The sequence below is a fragment of the Hyla sarda genome, chromosome 4, assembly GCF_029499605.1.
Source record: "Hyla sarda isolate aHylSar1 chromosome 4, aHylSar1.hap1, whole genome shotgun sequence".
NCBI lineage: Eukaryota > Metazoa > Chordata > Amphibia > Anura > Hylidae > Hyla > Hyla sarda.
Genome location: NC_079192.1, coordinates 232,632,370 through 232,650,630, shown reverse-complemented (window position 1 = coordinate 232,650,630; position 18,261 = coordinate 232,632,370). Strand labels below are relative to the sequence as shown.

Here is an 18,261-nt window from a genome sequence, read left to right as displayed (position 1 = left end):
GGAAGCCCCTATGGTGCCAGAACAGCAAAAAAAAAAACACATGGCATACTATTTTGGAATCTACACCCCTCATGGATCGTAAGAAGGGGTACAGTGAGCCTTAACACCCCACAGGTGTTTGACAAATTTCCGCAAAAGTTGGACGTGAAAATGAAAAATTCGATTTTTTTTTTCCACTAAAATGCTGGTGTTACCCCAAATTTTTCATTTTCTCAAGGGGCAATAGGAGAAAAAGCCTCCCAAAATGTGTAACCCCATTTCGTCTGAGTATGGAAATACCCCATATGTGGATGTAAGGTGTTTTGCAGGCGAACTACAATGCTCAGAAGAGAAGAAGTGCCATTGAGCTTAAAGGGGTATTCCAGGCAAAAACTTTTTTTTATATATCAACTGGCTCCGGAAAGTTAACAGATTGTAAATTACTTCTATTAAAAAATCTTAATCCTTCCAATAGTTATTAGCTTCTGAAGTTTTCTGTCGAACTGCTCAATGATGATGTCACGGGAGCTGTGCATGATGGGAGAATATCCCTTGCATGATGGGAGAATATCCCAATTGGAGCTGGACAGCTCCCGGGACGTGAGTCATCAGAAAACAGTTAGACAGAAAACAGCAACTCAACTTCAGAAGCTAATAACTATTGGAAGGATTAAGATTTTTTAATAGAAGTAATTTACAAATCTGTTTAACTTTCCGGAGTCAGTTGATATATAAAAAAAAGTTTTTGCCTGGAATACCCCTTTAAGGAGAGAGAATTTGATTGGAATAGAAGTCGAGGACCATGTGCGTTTACAAAGCCCCCCGTGATGCCAGAACAGTGGACCCCTCCACATGTGACCCCATTTTGGAAACTACACCCCTCACAGAATTTAATAAGGGGTGCAGTGAACATTTACACCCCACTGGCATTTGACAGATCTTTGGAACAGTGGGCTGTGCAAATGAAAAATGTAATTTTTCATTTTCACGGACCACTGTTCCAAAAATCTGTCAGACACCTGTGGGGCGTAAATGCTCATTACACCCCTCACGTATTGTAATAAGGGGTACAGTTTCCAAAATGGGGTCACATGTGGGGGGGTCCACTGTTCTGGCACTATGGGGGCTTTGTAAACACACATGACCTTCAATTTCAGACACCTTCTCTTGCCAAAAGCCCAATGGCACTCCTTCTCTTCTGAGCATTGTAGTTCGCCCACAGAGCACTTTACCTCCACATATGGGGTATGTTCTTACTCAGAGGAAATGGGGCTACAAATTTTGTGGGGCTTTTTCCTGATTTTCCCTTATGAAAATGAAAAATGTAGGGTAAAATTTTAGTGAAAAAAATAATTTTTTTTCATTTTCACATCCAACTTTAACGGAAATTTGTCAAACACCTGTGGGGTGTTTAGGCTCACTATATCCCTTGTCACGTTCCGTGAGGGGTGTAGTTTCCAAAATGGGGTCACATGTGGGTATTTTTTTTTTGCGTTTATGTCAGAACCGCTGTAAAATCAGCCACCCCTGTGCAAATCACCAATTTAGACCTCAAATGTACATAGTGCGCTCTCACTTCTGAGCCATGTTATGCGCCCGCAGAGCACTTTACACCCACATATGGGGTAGTTCTGTACTAAATTTTGGGGGTCTTTTTTTCCATTTACCTCTTGTGAAAATTAAAAATATGGGGCAACACCAGCATCTTAGTGTAAAAATAATTCTTTTTTTAAACAAACATGCTGGTGTAGACCCCAACTTTACCTTTTCATAAGGGGGTAAAAGGAGAAAAAGCCCCCCAAAATTTGTAACGCAGTTTCTCCCCCTGACGAAGCCCATATGCGAAACGTGCGTTGGGGTGTTGGTGCTTGGTGTTCCTGGCTTGTGGGTATATGACAGGTAGTTTCTTTAGGCATTTTTAGTTTCCTATTTTTGGGTTTCCATTTTGTCTCTAATACTGTATTGCTGCTCCCTATTTCATATTTATGTATGTTAGATGTTATATCTATATTGTATTATACTAGGAGTCTGCAGCTGTCAGTTTTATATTGTATATGCTCTCCATTGAATACCTACATTACCCATACCAGATTCACTGGCACCTGTTGTCTCCTGCCTAAGGTTATCCTCTGCCTTTTTAATCATTTTAATTGTTTGTCTTATTCTGTCTAATAAAGATTGTCATACTTTTTGAAATATTCTTAGTATTGTGGGTCTCTTAGTTTTTTGGCTATATATTGGTACCCCTGGGACCTACATACGGCGCTTAAATGTTTGCCGTGTTGTTGTTTGGCTAAACCAAAACTACAACTCCCAGCATGCACTGACAGACCATACATGCTGGGAGTTGTAGTTATGCAACAGCTGGATGCACATTGGTTGCGAAACACAGAGTTTATTTAACTCAGTGTTTTGCAACCAGTGTGCCTCCAGCTGTTGCAAAAATAGAACTCCCAGCACGTACATTCTCTCAGTGCATGCTGGGAGTTGTATTTTTGCAACAGCTGGAGGCACACTGGTTGCAAAACACTGAGTTAGGTAACAAACTCTGTTTCACAACCAATGTGTCTCCAGCTGTTGCAAAACTGCAACAATCAGCATGCATTGACAGTTGAAGGGCATGCTGAAAGTTGTAGTTTTGCAACAGCTGTAGGCACACTGCTACAACTCCCAGCATGCCCTTTGGTAGTCTGTGCATGCTGGGAGTTGTAGTTATGCAGCAGCTGAATGCACACTTTTTCATAGAAAAAAAGGGCCTCCAGCTGTTGCATAACTATAACCCCCAGCATGCACAGACTACCAAAGGGCATGCTGGGAATTGTAGTTGGTACTCCAACTGTTGCAAAACTACAACTCCCAGCATGCCCTTTGGCTGTGCATGCTGCAAGTTGTTGCTAAGCAACAGCAGGAAGTGAACAGGCCTCACCTCCTGCTGTATCCTGCCCGGGACCGCCGCCGCCGCTGCTGCAACTGATCCTGCTGCTCCTGTCGCTGCCACCAATCCCGAGGGGACCCCCGCTGGACCAGGGCAAGGTAGGAGAACCCCGCCGGCACCGATCGACGCCATCTTCGCCGTCCCGATCGCCGCCCAGCAGGGTCGTGATTGGTCGGCTGCACCCGTGACACCTCACTCACGGATAGCCCCATTCACCCTTTTTTCCGGGACACCAGAGACCCGATTGAGCCAGAAAAGCCGCAAATCGTAGGTCTGAATTGACCTGTGATTTGCTGCGATCGCCGACATGGGGGGGGGGGGGGATACTGGGGACCCCCCAGGGGTTTGCACAGGGTGCCTGCTGATAGATATCAGCAGTCAACGTGGTCTGGTCCCTGCCCGGCGAGTGGCGGGGACCGGAATTCCCACGGGTATGCCCTCAGTCCTTAAGGACTTTAAAACGGGGGCGTATGGATACGCCCGCCGTCCTTAGGGAGTTAAAGGGGTACTCCGCTGGAAAACTTAATTTTTTTGATTTTATTTATTTTTTGTTTTTTAAATCAACTGGTGCCAGAAAGTTAGTTTTGTAAATTACTTCTATTAAAAAAATCTTAATCCTTCCAGTACTTATCAGCTTCTGTATACTACAGAGGAAGTTCTTTTCTTTTTGAATTTCCTTTCTTCCTGACCACAAGTGCTCTCTGCTGACACCTCTGTCCATTTTAGGAACTGTCCAGAGTAGGAGCAAATGCCCATAGCAAACCTTTTTTGCTCTGACATGGACAGAGGTGTCAGCAGAGAGAACTTGTGGTCAGGCAGACAGGAAATTCAAAAAGAAAAGCACTTCCTCTGTATTATACAGCAGCTGATGAGAACTAAAAGGATTAAGATGTTTTAATAGAAGTAATTTACAAATATGTTTAACTTTCTGGCACCAGCTGATTTAAAAGAAAATGTTTTCCAGTTGAGTACCCCTTTAATAGAGTTCATGTTGTTCCATTGCATTTCTTGACATCTCACCTTTTGTGAGCAGGTAGCGTAGGTGGCCAGGAAGGGTCCAAGTATCAGTCCGCTTGTGTGCTGGGTTGTCTGTAAAAGATGAGTTTTACCAGCAGGAAGAAGAGATGAGTGAACTCAGGTGTGATGGAAAAGAAAAGTGAGTGTACTAGTATGCTGCAATCAAAGAAACACTGATTAGCAGATTATGAGTGTTATTGTCATTGCAGCATACTAGGACTTCAATGGCCACTGTAACAAAAAGTTTTGACATGTCCCTGTGTGACATGTCAAAAATGTTTCTAAGTCACAGGGACATTTGTAACAATTTTTTCCATTACACCGGAGTTCACTGTTCCCTTCTCTTTCCTCCAGCAGCAAATTCAAACATCACATTTAAAATCTGTACAGACATATGATGAGGCAGGGCCAAGTACAGAAACATTTTGTTTTGAAAAATTGCACAGTTGCAGAAAGCTTCTCAATGCCTGTTTGTAGGATTATTTGAGTGAGACCCATGCTAGGAAGGAAAGCGGAAATGGAAGTAGAAAAAGTCCCTCTTAGAAAATACTATTAGTAGAAAAGTACTTGACATGTCAAATGATATTCCAAATGTCATGTCCAAAAAGCTGCAGCACGGTAGGTTTGTCCTTCAAATTGATGAATCAACAGACAGTACAAGCAAGTGTCATCTGCTGGCCTTTGTTTGTTTCCTCATTGATAGTGAAATAGTCGAATACTTCTGCTACTTTAAGCAGCTACCAAGTACAAAAAGAGGCATCAATATTTTCAATATTTTATCTTCCTATTTAGAATTTTGAAATCTATTCTGGACTAGCTGTGTTGGAATTTCCCCATATTGTGCTTCCTCAATGTTTGTCTCCATTAAAAGGCTTTGTCCCAAAAATAAAACGAATTAAAAAAAATTATAACCACCCCTGCTTCCTCCACCGTGAGGTTCTTGTTGAGTATTATGAAAATTACTTTCTATTTACTACTGCAACAGCAACCAATCATGTTACAGGAAAAAAGAAAAAATGTAATAATATGCAAATTAGGTATACATGGTCATCCAATCAGCTTGTGGCATAGTTCATAAAACCGCTGAATCCAACTGTGACATCCTCTTTCTTGATGCAAACTGTAACTCTGAAGAAAAAAAACTTGAATAACTTCTTAACCATAGGTCTGGAACACCTTTAGGAATTTGTATACTAATAATCCAGAATTTAAGCTGAAAAATATAAAAAACAGGAATGGGTTAATAGGGTGGGATTATACTCCTCTCTTGTCTTTAATAAAATCTATATTTTCCATCACCAAGGCTAGGAAAATCCCCAATATTATCACAAGACAATAGAATCCTATTATGCAAGTTTAAGGCTGATAATAATAATAATGAAATATGTAATAATATACAAGACATATATTAAGATTAAATAAGAACTCTGGAGACATGAGGTTCTGGTCTGAAATAAAAATCTCGGAAAGTAGATTCCGAGGACCAATCTGCAGCTTTAGGGATATCAGAAAGAGCACACCCATGTTGAAATACCGTGGTGGACATAGCGCCTCTAGTGGAATAAGCGCCAAAGATCGTAGTAGCTATGGTCGGAGGTGAAACTGGAAGATGAGGTCTAACATACGATAAAAGAAGTTGAGAAGAGGAAGGGAGACCTAAAGAAGAAGTTCTAGATTCATAAGCTTTTAAGCAACAAATGACAGTCGTTCGTTATGAGGAAAAGCGGGATAAAATGTTACGTAAACCAGTTTTTGTGCGTCTAAAAATTGTAAAATGTACACCATGAGGGGAAAAATTACGATGAGAAATATCTAAGGCCCTAACATCTGAAACCCTTTTGAAGGATATAAGGCATAAAAGAATTGTAAGTTTAATGGATAAACGTTTTAAGGATAGGAGATCATTATCTGGCCAATAAGATAAAACATTTAGAATGTGAAAATCCCAGGTAAAATGAGATTTGGGAGTGGAACGACATTTGAAACGAATACCACAAAGTAATTTACATATAAGAGGATGTTTGCCTATAAGTAAAAAATTGGGTTCATGGTAAAAAGATATGGCTGAACGATAATGTTGATTGTACGGTAGGCCTTTACTGAGTCAAGAGTCAGATAAAAAAAAATTATAATATGATTTAAAGGTGCCTGTATGGGATCCAGATTCCTTTCCAAGCACCAATTACTCCAGAATTTCCATATGGAAAGATAGGCTTTCCTTGTACCAGGGACCCAGGCTTCTGATAAGATGTTTTGAGCTGATTGTGAAAGCCCAAAATCAGGTCTTTCTGACCCGATATGCACCAAGCTACTAGAGCGAGAAGTCCTGATTGAATGAGAGGATGGGGAGAACCTGATGGATTGAGGAGAATGGAAGGATAAGTTGGAAGGATTCTGGGAAAATCGATTGTCATTCTCAGAAGGTGTGGGAACCATCTCTGAGTTGGCCACCATGGTGTTATCAGAATCAATGGGTATTTTTGAGCTTTCGCATAAAGTAGGACTCTCGGAATGAGAGCGAAGGGCGGAAATGTATAGAGCATTTTGGATGGCCACATTTGAAGAGCATCTGTGCCTAGAGCTTCGGGATCCGGACGCCAACTGAAAAATCGAGAAATTTGATGATTCAGTTGAGATGCGAAGAGATCTAGATACAATGGTCCCCAAAGAAGATAGTTCCTGAAAGATTTCTCGATCCAACATCCAATCGCTCGAATCGGCAAGATAACGGGAATTCCAATCTGCTACCAAATTGGAAATCCCAGGAAGGTATTCTGCTTTGAGAATATCCTTGTCTAGGCAGAAGTGCCAGAAATTCTTTGCGATTTCTGTTAAAAGTTTGGATTTTGTACCTCCTACACGTTTTACATATTGAACCGCTGAGATATTGTCCATCTTCAATAGAATGCAGCAATGAGATTTGTCCTTCGCAAAACTCTTTAGGGCGAAGGATACTGCTAGTAATTCCAAACAATTGATGTGGAGATGAGATTCTTCTATAGCCCATTTGCCTCCTGTGGAAGAGGAGCCGCATCTGGCACCCCATCACAGGAGGCTGGCATCCGATTCTATGAGGAGGTCTGGCATGGAATTGAAAATAGTTTTCCCATTCCAAGCTTGACCGTGATTCAACCACCAAAGGAGTTCTTGTCTGGCTTCTGAATTTAAGGTTATCTCGTCCGAGTAACCTAAACCATTTTGTAAATGTAATGCTTTCAGATGTTGAAGAGCTCTGTAGTGTAAGAGAGCTGGGAAAATGGCCTGAATGGAAGTGGACAAGAGGCCGACTATTCTTGCAATAGTTCTTAAAGAGATGAGGGATTTGTTTAATACATAACGGATTTCTTTGCGTATTGTTTTCAGTTTCCTTGAAGGAAGATTTAAGATGGCCGATTGAGTGTTGACCATGAATCTCAGAAATTCTACTTCCCAAGAAGGGGTCAGTATGGATTTCTTGTAATTGATTACAAAACCCAAATTGGTTAGTAGAGAAATGGTCCATTGCATGTGGCGGTGAATGAGAGACCAAGAGTCTGCCATGATGAGGATGTTGTCCAAATAGATGATTAGACAGACACCTCGACTCCGGAGATGAGACACCACTGGTTTTAACAATTTTGTGAAACACCAGGGGGTGGAGGATAAACCGAAGGGAAGGCTTAAAAATTGCCATTTTTTGTTGTCCCATGTAAATTGGAGATAAGGTTGAGATTCTGGGTGCATAGGCACCGTGAGGTAGGCATCTTTCAAGTCTATTTTGACTAACCAATTTCCTTGCCAAAGTAGGTCTCTCAGTAAATTTATGCCCTCCATTTTGAAATGTTGATATTTTAAAAATCCATTGAGATGTCTTTGATTATGGGGCCTTGACCTCCGTCTTTCTTCTTTACCAAAAACAAGTTGCTTTGAAAACCTGGAGCATGGAAAGGTATCTGAGTGATAGCTTTCTTGGAACATAGTTCCTTGATTTCCAAAGCAATGAGTTTTGTCTTGGTTGGAAAAATGAATGGGATGAGTTATCTGCCATTGAGTTGGAAGGGAATAAAATTCTATCTGATATCCCGTGATTGTGTTTAGCACCCAGGAATCTGACGTTAGAATAGATCAATTTATTTATTTTTTTAAATGGGTTAGTCTGCCTCCCAGAGGAAAGTGAGATTCTAGAGGAAGAAAAAGACTTACCTGAAGAAGGTCGAGATCTGGGATATCCTCGTTGACCTCTGGCCCTCCATGGGCGACCTCTGGGTGGGAAGAAGGGAGTTGGTTGTTGAAAGGTAGATGTTTGCTGGGTGTGGTCATAGGATGAAGAGCCTTTTATAGGATCTGCGATCCAAGGTTTGGCGGCCGGGAAAGCGGCTCCTGCCTCTCCCGGCCCTGACAGAAACCTTGGGGTTGAAGACTTCCTTCATGGAGGTTTGTGCCTTCTCCAAAGAAGAAAACAAGTTAACGTACTTGTTTAGCTCTTTAATAAAAGAGTCTCCAAATAAAAAGCCCTCTGTGGAAGTTGAGGGTTCAGATTGGGCTAGATTGACCAATTGTGGGTCAAGCCTGAGTAATACAGATCTTCTGCGCTCACAATTTAGAGCTGTGTTAGCATTGCCTAATAAACAGGCAGCTCTCTGAGCCCATCCTCTAAGGACCTGGATGCTCAAAGGGGTCTCAGAGGAGACAGACTCCACAGTCATGTGCAATATTTTAGTAATAGGACCTAAAATATCAAGAACCTTGTCTTGAATAGATCTAAAAGAGTGATCAATGCCCTTCTTAGGGTTAGGACCCGACTTAGATTTGTCTTTAATAAAAAATGTTTTATCTTTGTCTGGAGTAGATGAAGATTTGTGGGCTAAATATGGTCTTGGGCGTTCCGCCCGTAGCGTGTTCCTAGAGTTTTTCTAGAGGTTTATTTATCCAGTATTCCAGAAATTTGGCCACTTGTGGATGGGGAAGCCATTCACCTGAACGAAGAGGCTTATTGCTCTCTGGATGGAAGAATGGTTCCCCAGTACTATCTAGGATCAAAGAAGATGGATCCTCAGTGTAAATTGAGGTATCTATTTCATGATCAAAGTCCTCTATACAGACATAATCTTCGTCTTCAGACAAAACAGAAGAGCCGTCAGAGGAAGAGCTTGAAGTGACAAAGGAATCTGGTTTCTTCCTATTGGAAGATTTCTTTGCCCGTACACTATGCACTTCCTCTTGGGCTGGGATGCACTTTTGCAGCATCAGTATTTTTACTGTGAAAGTTGCAATATATCTTCACCAGACTTTTTAGTATGTTTTTGGGTATTTTTGGAAGAATAGTAGGAGGATTAACTTCAATAAAATGTCTTTTTGAGTTGCTTTGCCTGATTTCTTAAAGCCCATGGCAAGTTTTGCCGCTGAATTCTCAACGGACCAAAACTTATCCGAAGGGTTAGAAGGCAATAATTGTAAAGGAGTAGTTGAGGTATGAGCTAAGGACATAGATATTGTCGTGGATATAGACTCCTGTAAAGAAGACATGGTGGATTGAATAGCTGTGTGTACAGATAAGTCCACCATATTTTGTAAATGATTGTCAGACATATCCTGTGCACCAGGAACAGGTGATTTATTAATATCACGCTCAGTGGACATATTAGGAGTTAATATATATATATATGGGAAGAAAATAAATATATATATATCTATGAGGAAGTATAGGAAAATATATAGAATTCAATATCGAACTATAATATAATATAATGGAGATAAAGTATATAAGGATACAGGAGATAAGGTGAACTATCTGAGGAAAGTATAGGAATATATAGAAATATATATAAAATGTATTTCTTATGCAATGTACAGTAAACAATTTAATAAGAGTAGTCAAATATAAGGATACTGTGTGAATTTTATACACCAGGAAGCTATATATGAGAAGATATACAGTGGTTATGAGGAGCTCTGAAGCTGCGGGACTCGTCCTGTCAGACGTGCTGCCGTGGGTGACAGAACAGCGCAGGCTGAGGCAGGAGGGGCAGGAAAAATACCAATCAGCTGACGACCAGCTGATTTGTAACTACGTCACACAGGACCCCGGAACGGCGCTCGAGACCCGGGGTAATGCTGAACTGTATCCGTGTGAGGAGAAGAAAGGGGGGGGGGGGGGAGAGGGTGAAAAAACCTATAAGCGTATACAATGTATAAGATAGGAGCGCGGGGGATAATGAAGGAGGAGAATTTATACAAGTACAAATATATGAAGCGTGGGGAAACCAGGGTACATTATGAGCTGAGGCAGGGAACACAATAGAGAGACAATGAATGGAGAAATAAAATATGAAAAATATATAATTAAATCAGATATCACATGAGAAACAATTAAGATCTCAGTAATAATATGTGATTAATTACATATGAGAGAGAAATCACAATACAGCCTATCAAAATATATATATATATATATATATATATATATATATATATATATATGCATAGATGAAAAAAAATAATCTTATTTGTTGTTGCCACTGGCAGCAGCAAGAAAGAGGATGTCACAGTTGGATTCAGCGCTTTTATGAACTATGCCACAAGCTGAGTGGATGACTGTGTATACCTCATTTGCATATTACATTTTTTCTTTTTTCCTGTAACATGATTGGTTGCTGCTGCAGTAGTAAATAGAAAGTAATTTGCTTAATAGGAGTCTCTTGTCTTGTGATAAAATTCTTGCTTATCTGCAGTAACAACAACAAACTAATCCAAAAAAGCAAATTTAAAAAGGTTTTTCCTGAAAAATTTGGCGTACCTAGCTATTATATACCAACATCTCAAACGGGGGGGGGGATATGCTCCTCCCCCCAGACAAAAATCTACATTTTCAAAATAAACCTTTGCCATTGAAATAGTCTATCGTGTACTTTAACCTCTTAAGGACGCCCGGTCCCGGTCTATAATGCGGTCATAGCGGGTCGGTCCCGGCAGCTAATGAAAGCCTGGACCCTGGGCTAATAGCATGCGGCACCGATCATTGTGCTGCATTCTAATAACCCTTTTGATGTGACGTCTAAAGTAACAAAAATACACTCCCGGCAGCTCAGTCGGGCTGATCGGGACCATTGCGGTCAAATTGCAATGTCACAATCAGCTAGGACACAGCAGAAGTTAATTAAATTGCACGGTTAATGGCGTACGCGCCCAAAAATTCCAAAGTCCAAATTAGCGTGTTTTTGGTCACTTTTTATATCATGAAAAAATAAATAAAAAGCGATCAAAAACCCTGATCAATACAAAAATGGTACCGCTATAAACTTCACACTGCCCCGTACGCGGAAAAATAAAAAAGTTATAGGGGTCAAAAGATGACAATTTTAAATGTATTCATTTTCGTGCATGTAGTTATGATTTTTTCCAGAAGTACGACAAAATCAAACCTATATAAGTAGGGTATCATTTTAATCGTATGGACCTACAGAATAGCATGACAAACCTTCCAAGCAAATGACAAACCTTCCAAGCAAATGACAAACCTTCCAAGCAAATAAGAAACATTATGCTCTGTTGAAGGAATCAGTGCCACACTAAAAGCGTAAGCCAGCATTAGTGGGGGGATTCAGCAAGCATTAGCGGGGGGGGGATTCAGCAAGCATTAGCGGGAGGGATTCAGCAAGCATTAGCAGGGGATTCAGCAAGCATGTGAACATTCATAGAAAAAAAACAATCCCAAAAATGTAACACATTATATCACTAATGAAATTCTATCATCTCGCCTATCATCTCGCCTATCCTCACGTCTAGCAGGTAGGGTAGGCCATGCATCCCGAGATGAATTCTCTTCTTACCGGTCAGTTTGCTGCTTTGTACCTGCAGAAATAAGTGATGAGTGAACTCAGGGATGGAAAAGATGATCTGCAGTAATATATGCATGCAAAATCCCAATTGTACTGGACGAATTCCCCCACCACCAAATTGCTGATGGACTGCTGGTCAAATCCCCCACAATGCCAGCATTGTGGGAGGGTATCACAGCTAATATCACTGGAATGCTGGCAGAATCCCCCTCCCCTAAATGTATCTATAATTCACCTTGCCATGCTTGTTCCCAGAGAGTCACCCTCCCACCATGCTTAGTGCCACAACCCCTCCACCTCACATCACCACAACCCCGCTGACTTGTAGTTTTGTGGAGAGCCCCTGGTTGTGGAGCTCTTCTATAGAAGTTCCTCATATCCATGGATGAGCTGCTGAATTCTGTCCAGCATGGTGGTAACTGTAGATTTGTGATAACACCTCACCACAAGCACTGCCTCCCCCCCCCCACCTTCATCACCACAAGCACCACAGTCTCTCCCACACCTACATCACATCAACACAAGCACCCCCCATGCCCCCGGCACCAAAAGCAGGGCCAGACTGGGACCAAAAATAGGCCAGCAGATTTACCCCCAGATAAATCACTACCTAATTTATCACATGTCCTGCGCCATGCAATTTGGTGCAGGTACAGTTTCCACCACTACAATTAATGGGGTGAAAATACGCCACTTTGTATGATTCCCCCTCGGCTATTTTTTAGCCCATGCTAATAAATGTATGACTTTTGGATAATGCTGGTTACAGTTAGTTTTGTAAGCCAAGTCAGGGCTGGTATGGATTTGCGCCTCAGTGCAGTTGCTACAAACTTAAAAGTCGTACATGATAAATTCATGACCACTGCATGATATCAACTGAAACCACCAACCTATCCAATTGCTTCTTTAATTTAAAAAAAAAAAAGTATCTGAAAAACAAAAGAAGCAATCTGATTTGTTGCTATGGGCAACTCAGCAACTTTCCCTCTGGACAGGTTTTGATAAATCTCCACAAAACTCTGTGACAAATGTACACCACAAAATCGGGGTAAAGGCAATGATAACTTTCCCCCAGTTGTTTCACCAGCAGAATGGACGGACCAGGGATGGATGGAGGGGCTTGGGAAGGTGAAGAAAATAGTTTGAAATAAAGACCGTCAGGCAGTGTAAGGGTTAAATTGCTGGAACAAACAATTCTTTCTGTTAACACAGGAGCAGCCAGAGAGGGGATCCATTCTGGGCCATGTTTATTCTTCACGTTGCACCCTTTCAGCGCCAGAGACATTCCACCCCTACAGGACCTGAGTATTTTAGACAGGCAGAGGGAAAGCCGGGCTGGCAAATACCCATGACCAGTCCAGCCCACACCACATGTACCCTCATGTCTCCACACTCATAGCCCCCCAGACCACATGTACCCCCATGTCTCCGCACTCATAGCCCCCAGACCACATGTACCCCCATGTCTCCACACTCATATGTCCCAGACCACATATACCCCCATGTCTCAGGACTCATAGCTCCCAGACCACATGTACCCCCATGTCTCAGCTATCATAGCCCCCGGACCACATGTACCCCCATGTCTCCGCACTCATATGCCCCCATGTCTCAGCACTCATAGCCGCCAAAGACCACATGTACCCCCATGTCTCCGCACTCATATGCCCCCATGTCTCCGCACTCATATGCAACCAGACCACATGTACCCCCTATGTCTCTGCACTCATATGCCCCCAGACCACATGTAACCCCCATGTCTCTGCATTCATATGCTCCCAGACCACATGTAACCCTCATGTCTCTGCATTCATATGCTCCCAGAGACCACATGTACCCCCCATGTCTGAAAGTGATAACACCAAATTTAAGTAACTTTAGTCACATGACACTGTGGAGGCAAAATGGCGTAACTGTAACTAGTCACTTGCCAAGTGTAGTCATGTTGCTAAGGTTTAGACAGTGTTCTACAGGTTGTGAACTCACTACTTTACATTGTCATTTACAAAAATGGGAGGGATGTACTAACTTATGTGAGATACTGTATATACTGCAGTGGTGTCTGAATTTGCATCTAGCAGTTAATCAGTGTATTGTGTTTATACAATTTTGTTTTTTGTTTTTCAGATTGTTGAAGTAGTTGTTGGGATTTCTGCTGTATTTGGAGGTGTTATTGCATTACACATTGATGCTCTAACGTCTGGTCCTTATTTATATGTTTCCATTTTTTGGGTGCTAGCAGCTGTGAGTATGCTTATTATCCTTTTTTGTGTACACACATGTATATTTACAGTAAAATGTCTTTAAAGGGGTACACTGGTGGAAAACAAATGGTTTCAAATCACCCGGTTCCAGAAAGTGAAACAGATTAGTAAATTACTTCTATTTAAAAATCTTTATCCTTCCAGTACTTATCAGCTGCTGTATGCTCCAGAGGAAGTTGTATAGTTTTTTCCAGTCTGACCTCAGTGCTCTCTGCTAACACCTCTGTCCATGTCAGGAACTGTTTAGAGCAGGAGAGGTTTGCTAAAATGGACAGAGGTGTCAGCAGAGAGCACTGTTGTCAGACTGGAAAGAACTACACAACTTTTTCTAGAGCATACAGTAGCTAATAAGTACTGGAAGGATTAAGATTTTTAAATAGTAATTTACAATGAAAGGACACTCCCAAACCTCATGCAAAAAGGTACCTTTTGAAGAACAGCGAAAACATAAGTCAGACGGGGAAACACCTATACGCTTCAGCTTAGAAGTGGTATAATACAATCTCAAAACATACCGAGACTGAATCAACATATGTACTACTAACTACGTTGGAAAAATACGAGCCCTCAACTTCTTTCCACTGGCACTCCAGGGATGCCATAACGTTCCTTCATGTCCGAAAAAGATAAGACCACCTGATCCTCCCCGAACAAGTGGATCTCAAACTTGACTCCATGAGAACCCCAGAAACTGGCCTCCTGCAAACCGGGTTAGGTAAATGTACATTCCCCACAAGGGTGCCATAGGAGATATCAGAGGCTATGGGAATTTGCTCGACACCACGGACCACACTTAAGCTATAGTTTGTAGGGGAATAGGAAAGGAAGAGGGAGAATGATACCTGTAGATCAAGTTAGTGAGAGCTTCATAGGAACCCATAAGTGCTACAGCCAAGGCAGTTGCCGAGTTCGACAGATCTAGGTCGATCCACCACGCTACATAGACCAGTTGAGCGGCAAGAAAATATTTATATACATCAGGAGCAGCTAGGCCACCATGCTGTTTAGGAGCCTGGAGAAGAGCCTGACCAAGTCTGGGATACTTTCCTTGCCAGTAGAAGGATCCTAGAGCACCACACAGTTTACTGAAATATTTCCCAGGGGGGACTATGGGAGCCAAATGAAAAAGGTAGAGAAATTTAGGCAGGTAAATCATTTTATATATATATATATATATATATATATATATATATATATATATATATATTGATCCTTCCGACTAGAGAGGGAGAGAGGACCAGGCATTCAACCACTCCATAGTGGAGCTCAAGAGCGGTTCCAAATTTAGGGACATATATTCCACCAGGGATGCAGTAACATCCTCCCCAAGGTATCTAAAACGGGAGACCCAATCTTGATAGGAGGAGTCACAGCACCTTGCTACATATAACTCAGGTATGACTTCTCAGCAGCTGAGAACACCGATATGCTGTATATCCTGTGTTATTCGGTAAACCAGTGCTGCAACGTATAACCGTCACTAAAGATATTGTCTTCAATAGAAAGAAAAGTACGGAGCACTGACCGGTTTGCTGCATCAGGTATCTTTATTCATGTCCATGGTCAGTTGCCCGAAGTTCTGCCCAGAGTCCGCTCTCCCCCTCCACATGGATCCTCGTTGGACATGAATAAAGATACCTGATGCAGCAAACCGGTCAGTGCTCCGTACTTTGTTTTCTATTCAAGACGATCTAAAAAGGGAGACCACTTAGCCCAGTTGACCTGCAAGCCTAAAATAGAACTTAACCGATCAAACAGGTCAATAAGAGACACTAGGGAACCCCCTGCATCCGCTAAATACACCAGTGTGTCATCTGCATAAAGGGAAACCTTCTCCACAATAGACCCCCTGGGAATACCACAGATAGTGGCATCTTTACGGATGGCCACTGCCAAGGCTCAATCGCCAGCACAAAAAGGAAGGGAGATAGCGAGCACACCTGCCTCGTCTCGCAACCCAGGAGGAAGGAGGTAGAAATGTCTAAATTGGTGCGAATACGAGCCCTGGGGCTGTCCTATAGCAAGCAGACCCAAGCACAGAATTGAGGACCAAACCCAAATGCACCCAGGACCTCCCATAGATAGGGCCACAGCACTGAATCAAAGGCCTTTTTAAATATCCAGACTAACCACCACCCCAGTAGGAAAGCCCTCTCCCACCACTGCGATGTTGAACTGCATGCGTCTTACATTAAGATCAGTAGCCCTACCCGGCATAACCTCGGTTTGGTCAGGATGAATGATAGAACCAATGACCCGGTATAGGCGAGTAGCCAGCACTCTAACCAAGATCTTAATATCAACATTCAAAAGGGAAATAAGAATCAGGCAGCAATGGGTCCTTTCCAGGCTTGGGGAGCACTACAATCAACGCCTCCCTCATAGAGTCTGGAAGAGAATCTGCAGCAGCTACTGAGTGAAACAATTTGAGTCGCTCCTCATTCATCCCATACCAATCACCTATGAGCCCATCTAAACCCGCGGTCTTCCCATGAGGAAAATCCCGAATAGCCTGCTCCACCTCCACCGTGAAAGGGGCATCTGACGCATCTGCCTGAGCGCGACTAAGCTTGAGAAGGGATAGGTTTTGTAGAAAAAACTGAATTTCCCCCCGACAGGGCCTAGTAGGAGCAGAATACAAGGAGGAGTAGAAATCCCTAGACAGAATTTATTAACTGAGGGTCAGACAGCACAGAACCATCCCCTCCTCTAATACAAGGAATAGATGCAGCAGGGCAACTAGCCTTCGCCAGGTATGCTAAAAGCTTCCCATTGTTATCGCCAAACCAAAAATGGCCACTTCCCTATCCGCCAACCTCAATTGGACCCTGTTCTTCCTGACAACCAAAAGGATCCCTAGGGATTAGGATCCCTAATATATGCCGCCTCCAAAGCACTAAGTTCCTGCAACAACTTATTCTCAATTGCCGACCCGATCTTCCTCTGACCCGCTATAAAAGCACCCCTGATCGTGGCCTTGTATGCATCCCATTGAACTAAATGTTCAGGATAAGTAGCATTATGCTCCCAGCACTCAATATGGGCAACCCCTAAAGCTTCCACCACTGCATCAGCCTGTAACCAACCAGGGTGCATACGCCAGATACGGGAAGGGTGACTAGGACCCAGATTGAGAACTACCAAAATAACAGAGTGGTCTGAGGTCCCCCTAGGGGTGTAAGAAACCTCTCTTACCGCCTGGAGGAGGTCCTCGGATGCCAGTTCAATGCGAGAGAAGGACCTATGGGCAGCAGAGTAGAAAGAGAAAGCAGATGGTCAGAGCCAACGTTGTGCGCCAGGTATTAAAACATGAGGAGCCAGGGTCAGCAGCAGTGGTGCGATCAAGCTGGGGATCAGGAACTACATTGAAATCTCCTACAAATAAAACCGGGTCAGAGGGAAAAGATAATAGTTTTAGTAATTGACTCCAACACAGAGACCCGAAAAGGAGGAGGTACATAAACGGAGACAAGAGCAAATGAAAAAGTGCCCATAGAACAGTGCAATATCACAAGCCTCCCAAAGTGGTCACAAGTTACTTGGAAAACAACCAGTGACAGGGATTTAGTAATTAAAACAGAGACTCCTCTGGCATAACTAGAATAAGAGGTATGATATCCCCTCGCTATCCATGCCCTCTTCAGGCCAAGTACCTTCTGACCCGTGATATGAGTCTCCTGCAAGCAAATAATGTGAGGCACAAAGTGTAGACATAAGGCCCTCTTGAACTTGGAGTTAAGCCCCCGAACATTCCAGTTAACAACTTTTAGGGTCCCCATCACTACACGCAGCCAAATATATAAGGGGAGAAGCAAAGTCGGACCAGGATGAGGAACACCAGGACCACACACTGCACACAAACAACAAAAAGACGGGGCACAAACACAAAACGCATAAACAAATGCAACAAAGCATAAACGGAACAATCCCATGAATTCCCTGTCTAACACTAAGCGGAACATAATAAACAACTACCCCCTAACTCTGTGCAGTCCTTGTCCAAAATACAACTACTTCGGAGCGTCAACAGAACACGAAGTAAACTAAAAACTCTACTTTTATCAAAACACTCCTGCTACCCCACCCAAAGTTAAATTGGTCGGTAACTAAGAAAATACCCAGGGATACCTTGAGGAGAGCTGGAAGCTAACTCCCTCACCGCTACCTAAAAAACAATAAGGGAGAGTAGTCAATAGCAGGACAGTCTGTGACAGTTCAGTCCTGAGGTCTAACAGGAGGGGCCACATCC

General features: G+C 42.5%; 1 protein-coding gene across 5 annotated transcripts in view; it reads left to right on the top strand.

The window, feature by feature from the left end:
- The window catches only part of MLC1 (modulator of VRAC current 1), a 104,902-nt gene that overhangs the window by 46,257 nt on the left and 40,384 nt on the right, over positions 1-18,261 (top strand). For all 5 annotated transcript variants that reach the window (XM_056573732.1, XM_056573730.1, XM_056573734.1 and 2 more), the window contains one exon: positions 13,876-13,992. In XM_056573732.1, the coding sequence (XP_056429707.1) occupies positions 13,876-13,992 (117 nt within the window). The remainder of the gene's footprint in view (positions 1-13,875; positions 13,993-18,261) is intronic.